This window comes from Mandrillus leucophaeus, unplaced genomic scaffold (genome assembly GCF_000951045.1).
Source record: "Mandrillus leucophaeus isolate KB7577 unplaced genomic scaffold, Mleu.le_1.0 Scaffold140, whole genome shotgun sequence".
Classification (NCBI taxonomy): Eukaryota; Metazoa; Chordata; class Mammalia; order Primates; family Cercopithecidae; genus Mandrillus; species Mandrillus leucophaeus.
The window spans coordinates 6,756,515-6,766,692 of record NW_012101366.1 but is presented as its reverse complement, the minus strand read 5'-3'; the positions used below and the strand labels follow the sequence as shown (position 1 = coordinate 6,766,692).

Sequence of the window (10,178 nt, the reverse complement as noted above, 5' to 3'; positions counted from 1 at the left end):
ATGTAACAAAAATATCTCAAAGACTGATATACTGAACCAACCAAAACCTAAGCAAGTTTTAGATATATCTAAAACTCTACACCAAGAAAACTGAGAATATAATTTCTTTTTGAACTTAAGAAGGCCATCACAAAAAATCAACCATGTATTGTATGCCACAAAAGAAGTCTAAATAAAATGCTGAGGAAATCAGAAATCATGAACTTTAATTTATTTGACCTTCATTATAGAAATATCTTTCTTGGATACTTGAAAAATATAAACTATTTCTCAGCAAAATAAAGAGAAGTTCAAAGAATATTTTGGTGACCTGAGGGAATACTAGAAGTGGAGACAAGCCAGATAAGGCAAAAAGTCTTCTAGCATCGAACTTTAGAAAAGAGGTTTAAAGATGATCTTAATTACAGACCCTTAACCTACATTTACTAACAGTGAGAAGAAATAAACTTTTACAGGTTAAAGTAGAAGTTGCATTGTGGAAAGGTAAATTCTTACTATATTACTGCCCTTTTATATGCAAGGCTTACTTCAACCTTCTGGAAGAACTTATACTATTTATGCAATTCCATTTAAGAAAATGTTTCAAACCAGGGCTCCAGTGGTTCTTAAGCCATGTGAAGCATCATCAAAACTACATCTTCATCCAGCAGGACAGAAAGAAACAATGCCCAGATGTCCCTGAATATCTTCTTCTCCAAATTTCTAGCAAGCTTATTCCCTGCAGTCCACAACAAGATCGATATTAGCTACTGGTCAGCTTAGAACTAGAGTAACTGATCAAAGCAGTAAAAATTCAAAGATACATAAAAGGTAAGAGGACTAGAAGAGAAAAGATTAAAGAGTTATTGTTTTCAAATGTTTTCATTTGAAATGAAAACATTTGGAAACACAGAAAGCACAGACTATCAACAGACAAATGAGAACTAAAAGAGAGGTCAGCAGAGTTGCCAGCGAAACATTAGTATGTAAAAATCAACAGTGTTCTTCTATTCAATCAAAAATAGGAAATGAAAAGATAATATTCATAAAAGCAATCAAAAGCATAAATAAATAAAAGTTAAATTAAGAAAAAAGCATGAGGACTTATAGAGAAAATTTTTAAACAATATTAAAGGACAAAATAAGTTCTGAATAAGTAGAGAGAAATACTATTATTAGGTGAAATGACTTAACATTGTCATGTTCATTCAACCCAAATTAAAGTCATTGCTGAGCTGGCAAGACAGGGCTGAAGACAAGATTGCACCATATCATACAGCTACATGTACTACAGTACTCTAGCCTCTGATCACATCAGGGAGAAACTTCCCTGGTCATGGAGCCTAAAAACCCTATAGTTTAAGGATCAGAGTTGATCCCTTCTCCCCCAAACACGTGGTCCTACTACATTTTCTGCTAGAATGCAATGGATGACAGGGACCCACATACCTGCTACTGCTCCCGTCTCCATTAATTTCCCCAGTGAATACAGATGTAGCAGGCCTGGAGTCCCTAGCCATTTTACCTTGTTTGCAAGATAGATATACATATATACGTAGCCACAAAATATATTAATATAAACTTTTAATCCCATTAAAAAGAAATTAGAATTCAGAAAACAGGAAAAATGTTTGCAACCATCACAGAACAATCTAAAATCTAAGGTAAATGCTAATTTCACTTCTTAAATAAACTTGCAATTTAACTATATTTAATATATCTTTAATTCCAACCTGCAATGTTTTTAAGCGTTTATTAAGAGATGACTCATCAACTTCCAGAATAAAATCTTCTACTGACATGTACAGCTTCTGCTGCATTTCATTTCTTTGGGCAATCAAAATATTCCCTTCATTCTGGAGGAAGAAAAAAAGAATAACCATCATTAATACATCGGGTCTTTTCTGCATATGACCTATTTGAATAAAAGTGATCTCCAAAATTTAACTTTATATTCTCCAAACATAGTAGCATTTAGGACAGTTCTCTCCTTAGAGCAACAAAATGACCAAAAAAAAAAAAAAAAAAACTTTCTTTCTCTTAATTAAAAATAAAACATTTAAGTTCTACAACTCTGATCTGCTAATTTTTATTTTTCCCATTATTTCTGCAACAATGAAATTTTTGGGGTTTTTTTAGAGAAAATTACGTAAGTTCCTACTAACTATATATGGCCTCTTTCCTATTCCCATCCCACTCTCAACTCCTTCAGCTACTCATCCTTCAAGATACACTTAAACACCAGGATAAACCTTCCAATTTGTCCACTAGGCTGTGTTTGGAAATACATATGTGAAAGATATCCAAGAACTCTACGCATTTTCTTCATTATAGCACTTACCATACTGTATTAAAACTATATATTAACATATCCATCCTGTACCCAAGAAAGAAAGAAAGGATCATGTCTTTTAAAAATTTGTATCTCTATTACTTACAACAGTGTCTGGCACATACACTTAAAAGCTTGAATTTTAGGATATTTTTTCTTGCATAAGCTCAACCAGACTATTTTACAACTATAAATAAAAAAGACCTCAAGTCTATTGCTTTCATCATTTAAAAAAAAAAAACAAAAAACATGGCAATCAAGTTAAAGAACTATGCAAAATACATGAATAAAAGTTAACAGTTCTAAGCCAAATTAAGTACAATAAGGGAAATAAAATAACAATTTCATTTGAGTGGCTAGTACGATTGTATATTTAGCCAATAATCTACTCTTCCATCTATCAAGTAAACTTTCAGTCCAGAAACACAAGCAGTAGTAGAAAAAAATCTGCTTTCGAAAAAAGTCACATCTGTACTAATAGAATACTAAGTGCTAAAGTACCATCCTGAATACTTTCACTATGCTCAAACCACAAAAACAAATAAGGCAGGTTTTTTTTTCATCTTATATGAAAATACATTACGAAGTATTTTAATATCAACAGTGTGGTTTAAATAGAAAGAGAACAGACTTTGCTGTCAGATATGTCTGGGTTCAAGTTCCATATTAACATTTAGAACTAGGGTCCGGGCATGGTGGCTAACACCTGCAATCCCAGGACTTTGGGAGGCCGAGGCAGGAGAATTACTTGAGCCAAGGAGTTCAAGACCTGTCTGGACAATATGATAAAACCCTATCACTACAAAAAGTACAAAAAAATTAGCCAGGCATGGTTGGTAGTGCACGCCTGTAGTCCTAGCTACTTGAGAGGCTGAAGTGGGAGAATCACTTGTGCCCAGGAGGTTGAGGCTGCAGTGTGCTGTGATCGTGCCACTGCACTCCAGCCTGGGTGACAGAGTGAGACCATACCTCAAAAAAAAAAAAAAGAATAATTTTTTAATTAAAAAAAAAATAGAACTAGGCAATCTTGAACAATTTCCTTACCCTTGTAAGCCTGTTTCCTCACTTATAAAATGGGAGCAAATATGCCCATTTTAAAAGTTAATGTAAGAAAATGCTTATAAACACACTGCCTGTGTTTCATAGAAATTAAAAAATTATTCTGCTGTCATCTTCTTTCTTCCATAATCAGAAGTGATCAGTTAAAATCTAACATATAAAATAACCAAAATCTAATCCCTTCTCCAAACTAAACATTCCTGGCATTTTCAAAAGCCTAGTTATCCTGCTCATACTTCTCATTCAGAGCCAGTCAGGCTGCCAACTGGTCAACCTAGGTATGATTAGGGAGTAAGATTTACAGGGTGTAATCCACAGAGACAGAAACCACAAATACTTAAGATGGAACAAGTCCAAACACAGCAAGTATAGAGCTCATAGGTGCTAGGGAAAGTTATGGTGGTAGTAGGAAATGGTTTATAAGAAAAACAGAAAGTTCAGTTCAGTTCAATACAATAAACTAAAGAAAACTGCAACAGGAAATAAATATACTTGCACCTAAGCTAATAAAGAACTTATGTGAAATGTTTCACTGTCAGACCCCTACTCACACACACAACTACCTCCCAACAATAGGTGACTCAGACACTAATTAATAGTAAGGCAGAGTCTTATATGCATAAAACACACCACTCAGTCCAGAAAAGATCTACATTAGCATGTATGAAAGCCACTCTGGTTTACAAGCCTAATGTCCTTCAAAAGCCACTGTCTCTTATAACAACGCCATAGGTATAGCTTCCAGGGTCCCTCAAGGGGCATGTCTAGTTGCAAGAGTCCATATCAAGTATTTGTAGTTTGTAGTTCCTCCCAGTACAGATGCAATTTGACAATCATAAGTTATATTTACCATAAATAATGTTGCCTGGTAATAGCGTTGAAATATTTTATATTACCAAGGGAACAAAGACAGGGAGTTAACCAAAGGTCAAGTTTTCATGCAAAAGGGGAAAAGATTTTGTTACCCCTTATCCACAATCACCAGTTGTCTATTACACCTTTCTTACAACGCTATAAATGAAGCAAATTATTAATATGAAGATACTGTAAAAGTTAAAGATTTTATACAAACTATCATTATAATATCTGCAGTTCCTTTTCTTTTTAGAAAGATAACATTTCCTGAGTTCTAATTTGATTACACTGTGATCTGAGACACTGTTTGCTATGATTTCAGTTCTTTTGCATTTGCTGAAAAGTGTTCTACTTCCAGTTATGTGGTCGATTCTAGAATAAGTGCCAAGTGGCACTGAGAAGAATGTATGTTCGGCTGATTTGGGGTACAGAGTTCTGCAGACATCTAACAGGTTCACTTGATCCAGAACTGAGTTCAAGTCCTGAATATTCTTGTTAATTTTCTGTCTTGATCTAATACTGACAGTGGGGTGTTAAAGTCTCCCATTATTATTGTGTGGGAGTCTAAGTCTCTTTGTAGATCTCTAAGAACTTGTTTTATGAATCTGGGTGCTCCTTGGGTGCATAAATATTCACAATAGTTACCTCTTCTTGTTGAACTGTTCCCTTTACCATTATGTAATGCCCTTCTTTGTCTTTTTTTATCTTTGTTGATTTAAAGTTTGTTTTGTCAGAGACTAGGACTGCAACCCCTGCTTTCTTTTGATTTCTATTTGCTTGGAAAATTTTCCTCCATCCCTTTATTTTGAGCCTGTATGTGTTTTTGTGTGGAAGATGAGTCTCCTGAATACAGCACACCTATGAGTCTTGACCACTTAGCCAATTTGCCAGTCTGTGTCTTTTAATTGGGGAATTTAGCCCATTTACATTTAAGGTTAGTATTGCTCACTCAAAACCACATAATTTCATGGAAATTGAACAACCTGCTCCTGAATGATTCCAGGGTAAATAATCAAATTAAGGCAGAAATCAAGAAGTTCTTTGAAACCAATGAGAACAAAGAGACAATCTACCAGAATCTCTAGGACATAGCTCAAGTAGTGTTGAGAGAAATTTATAGCACTAAATGCCCACATAAGAAAGCTAGAAAGATCTCAAATCAACACCTTAACATCACAATTAAAAGAACTAGAAAGGCAAGAGTAAACGAACCCAAAAGCTAGCAGAAGACAAGAAATAATATCAGAGAAGAATTAAAGGAGATAGAAACACACACACACACACAAACCCTCCAAAAAAATCAATGAATCCAGGATGTTTTTTTTTTGAAAAAATTAACAAAATAGACCACTAGCTAGACTAATAAAGAAGGAGAGAAGAATCAAATAGACTCAATAAAAAATGTTAAAGGGGTATCACCACTGACCCCACAAAAATACCAACTACCTTCAGAGAATACTATAAACACCTCTACACAAATAAACTAGAAAATCTAGAAGAAATGAATAAATTCTTGGATGCCTACACCCTACCAAGACTAAACCAGGAAGAAGTTGAATCCCTGAATAGACCAATAACAAACTCTAAAATTGAGGCAGTAATTAACAGTCCACCAAACAAAAAAAGCCCAGGACCAGACAGATTCACAGCTGAATTCAACCAGAGATACAAAGGACAGCTGGTACCACTCCTTTTGAAACTATTCCCAAAAAGTGAAAAGGAGTGACTCCTTCCTAACTCATTTTATGAAGCCAGCATTATTCTGATACCCAAACCGGTAAGAGACACAACAAAAAAAGAAAACTTCAGGCCAACATCCCTGATGAACATCGATGCAAAAATCCTCAATAAAATACTGACAAACTGAAACCAGCAGCACATCAAAAAACTTATCCACCACGATCAACTCTGCTTCATCCCTGGGATGCAATGCTGGTTCAACATATGCAAATCAATAAATGTAATCTAGCACATAAATGGAACTAATGACAAAAACCACATGACTATCTCAATAGACGCAGAAAGGGCTTTGATAATATTCAACATCGCTTCATGTTAAAAACTCTCAACAAACTAAGTATTGACAGAACATATCTCAACATAGTAAAAGTAATTTATGACAAACCCACAACCTCAAATTGAATGAGCAAAAGCTGGAAGCATTCCCTTTGAAAACCAGTACAAGACAAGGATGCCCTCTCTCACCACTCCTATTCACCAGAGTATTGGAAGTTCTGGACAGGGCAATCAGGCAAGAGAAAGAAATAAAGGGTATTCAAATAGGAAGAGAGGAAGACAAGTTGTCTGTTTGCAGATGACATGATTTTATATTTAGAAAACCCCATCGTCTCAGCCCAAATCTTCTTGAAATGATAGGCAACTTCAGCAAAGTCTCAGGATACAAAGTAAATGTGCAAAAATCACAATCATTCCTACACACCAACAATAGGCAAGCAAAGAGCCAAACCATGAATGAACTCCCACTCACAAGTGTTACAAAAAGAATAAAATACCTAGGAATACAGCTAATAAGGGATGTGAAGGACCTCTTTAAGAAGAATTACAAACCACTGCTCAAGGAAATAAGAGAGGACACAAACAAATGGAAAAATATTCCATCCTCATGGATAGAAAAAGACTCAAGATCATGAAAATGGCCATACTGCCCAAAGTAATTTATAGAATCAATGCTATTCCCATCAAGCTACCACTGACATTCTTCAAGGAATTAGGAAAAACTATTTTAAATTTCATATGAAATCAAAGAAAGACCTCTTATAACCAAGATAATCCTAATCAAAAGGAAGAATGCTGGAGGCATCATGCTACCTGACTTCAAACTATACTACAAGGTGACAGTAACCAAAACAGCATGCTACTGGTACCAAAACAGACATACAGACCAATGGAGCAGAATAGAAACCCCAGAAATAACACCACACATCTACAACCATCTGATCTTTGACAAACCTGACAAAAACAAGTAATTGGGAAAGCATCTCCTATTCAGTAAATGGTGCTGGGAAAACGAGACATATGCAGAAAACTGAAACTGAACCCCTTTCTTACACTTTACACAAAAATTAACTCTAGATGGATTAAAGACTGAAATGTAAAACCTAAAATATAAAAACCCTAGAAGAAAACCTAGGCAATAGCGTTCAGGACATAGGTATGGGCAAAGACTTCATGACAAAAACAACAAAAGCAATTGCAACACAAGTCAAAATTGACAAATGGGATCTAATTAAACTAAAGAGTTTCTGCACAGCAAAAGAAACTATCATCAGAGTGAACAGGCAACCTGTTCTCCTGAACAGGAGAAAATTTTTGCAATTTACCCATCTGACAAAGGTCTAATATCCAGAATCTACAAGGAACTTAAACATATTTACAGGAAAAAGACAACCCCATCAAAAAGTGAGCAAAGGATATGAACAGGCACTTCTCAAAGGAAGACATTTATGTGGCCAACAAACATATGAAAAAAAGCTGAACATCACTAATCATCAGAGAAATGCAAATCAAAACCACAAAGGGATACCACTTCATACCAGTTAGAATGGCGATCATTAAAGTCAGGAAACAATAGATGCTGGAGAGGATGTGGAGAAGTAAGAACACTTTTACACTGTTGGTGGGAATGTAAATTAGTTCAACTATTATGGAAGATGATATGGCAATTTCTCAAGGATCTAGAACCAGAAATACCATTCAACCCAGCAATCCCATTACTGGGTATACACCCAAAGGAATATAAATCATCCTGCTATAAAGATACATGCACAAGTATGTTTATTGCAGCACTATTTACAATAGCAAAGACTTGGAACCAACCCAAATGCCCATCAATAATAGACTGGATAAAAAAAATGTGTTACATATACACCATGGAATACAATGCAGCCATAAAAAGGAATGAGTTCATGTCCTCTGCAGTGACATGGATGAAGCTGGACGCCATCATCTTCGGCAAACTAACACAGGAATAGAAAACCAAACACCGCATGTTTTTACTCATAAGTGGGAGTTGAACATTAAGAACACATGGACACAGAGAGGGAAGCAATACACACCAGGGCTTACTGGGGGGTGGGAGGGTGAGGGGAGGGAATTTACAGGACAGGTCAATAAGTGCAGCAAACCACCACGGCACATGTATACCTATGTAACAAACCGGCACATTCTGCACATGTATCCTGTTGTTATTTTTTTTTAAGAAGAAATTTTTTTAAAAAAATTTCCTTATGTTCAACAGATAAAAACTATAATAGAGAAAAATTCTCAACTAACCACATATTCACAAGTTTTAATCTTCTCCTGAGCCAGATTGTATTCTGCCCATATTATCTCTAATCCATTCAAAGAAGCTGGAGTAGTAAAGCACCCTTCATCCAACACTTGTATAGCATCTGAAAGGTTATTTCCGAAACGAACACTGACGCCGACATGCCTATTTTTAAAAACAACAAAAAGAAAAAGATCAATACATTAGAAAGCTGATGTGAGAAAAAGTTACACTTTAATAGTAATGGTCTAAAAGTTATTGTTTACAGCACTGGCTTTGAAGAGGTACTTTTTAAAACTTTATATAAAATCATGTATAACTTATATTTTTCAGTCCACGTGTTTTTATGTAGACATGCATAATATAAACTTTTAATTAAAAAACATTTGCGAATATACTAATTTCATGACACAAAAAATATGAAAAAATTAAAAATTTTTTAAACTATAAAAAAGGCAACTTTGAAAGTCTGCAGAATTTCAAATGGTATCAAATGAAGCTTCAATTTTTGGTCTACAAATAATTTACAAAGTCTAAGAGAAACCCACTCACCATAGGCTAACTGATCTAAACAAGAGTTAAGTTTCTATGGTATATTTTTTAGTCACAAAAACATCACTTCTAAATAAAGACCCAAAACATTTCTAATATTAAACACTGAAATACATGTGTCCTCTAGATACATTTAAGAAAAAGCAATAAAAACAACTAAGATAGAGGGGGCGCACCCAAGATGGCCAAATAGGAACAGCTCCAGCCTCCAGCTCCCAGTGTGTGACAGAGAAGACAGGTGATTTCTGCATTTTCAACTGAGGCACCAGGTTCATCTCAATGGGGAGTACCAGACAATCGGTGCTGGTCAGTTGGTGCAGCCCGACCAGCGAGAGCTGAAGCAGGGTGAGGCATCGCCTCACCTGGGAAGCGCAAGGGGGAAGGGAATCCCTTTTCCTAGCCAAGGGAAACTCAGACACACAACACCTGGAAAATCGGGTAACTCCCACCCTAATACTGCGCTTTACCAAGGGTCTTAGCAAATGGCACGCCAGGAGATTATATCCCACACCTAGCCCAGAGGGTCCCACGCCCACGGAGCCTCCTTCATTGCTAGCACAGCAGTCTGAGATCTAACTGCAAGGCAGCAGTGAGGCTGGGGGAGGGGCGCCTGCCATTGCTGAGGCTGAAGTAGGTAAACAAAGCCACCAGGAAGCTCGAACTGGGTAGAGCCCACCACAGCTCAAGGAGGCCTGCCTGCCTCTGTAGACTCCCCCTCTGGGGACAGGGCATAGCTAAACAAAAAGCAGAAGAAACCTTGGCAAAGGTAAATGCCCCTGTCTGATAGCTTTGAAGAGAGCAGTGGATCTCCCAGCACAGAGGTTGAGATCTGAGAACGGACAGACTGTCTGCTTAAGTGGGTCCCTGACTCCTGAGTAGCCTAACTGGGAGACATCCCCTACTAGGTGCAGACCTACACCTCACACCTCACACAGCGGGGTTCAACCCTCAGACGAAGCTTCCAGAGCAAGAACCAGACAGCAACACTCGTTGCTCAGCAATATTCTATCTTCTGCAGCCTCTGCTGCTGATACCCAGGCAAACAGGGTCTGGAGTGGACCTCAAGCAAATTCCAACAGACCTACAGCTGAGGGTCATGACTGTTAGAACGAA

General features: G+C 36.7%; 1 protein-coding gene across 6 annotated transcripts in view; it reads right to left on the bottom strand.

Annotated features, from left to right (window-relative positions):
* Positions 1 to 10,178, bottom strand: part of STK31 (serine/threonine kinase 31) — a 134,070-nt gene that overhangs the window by 63,335 nt on the left and 60,557 nt on the right. For all 6 annotated transcript variants that reach the window (XM_011973955.1, XM_011973954.1, XM_011973956.1 and 3 more), the window contains 2 exons: positions 8,519 to 8,678; positions 1,713 to 1,835 (listed from right to left, as the gene is read on the bottom strand). In XM_011973955.1, coding sequence (XP_011829345.1) covers positions 1,713 to 1,835; positions 8,519 to 8,678 — 283 coding nt within the window. The remainder of the gene's footprint in view (positions 1 to 1,712; positions 1,836 to 8,518; positions 8,679 to 10,178) is intronic.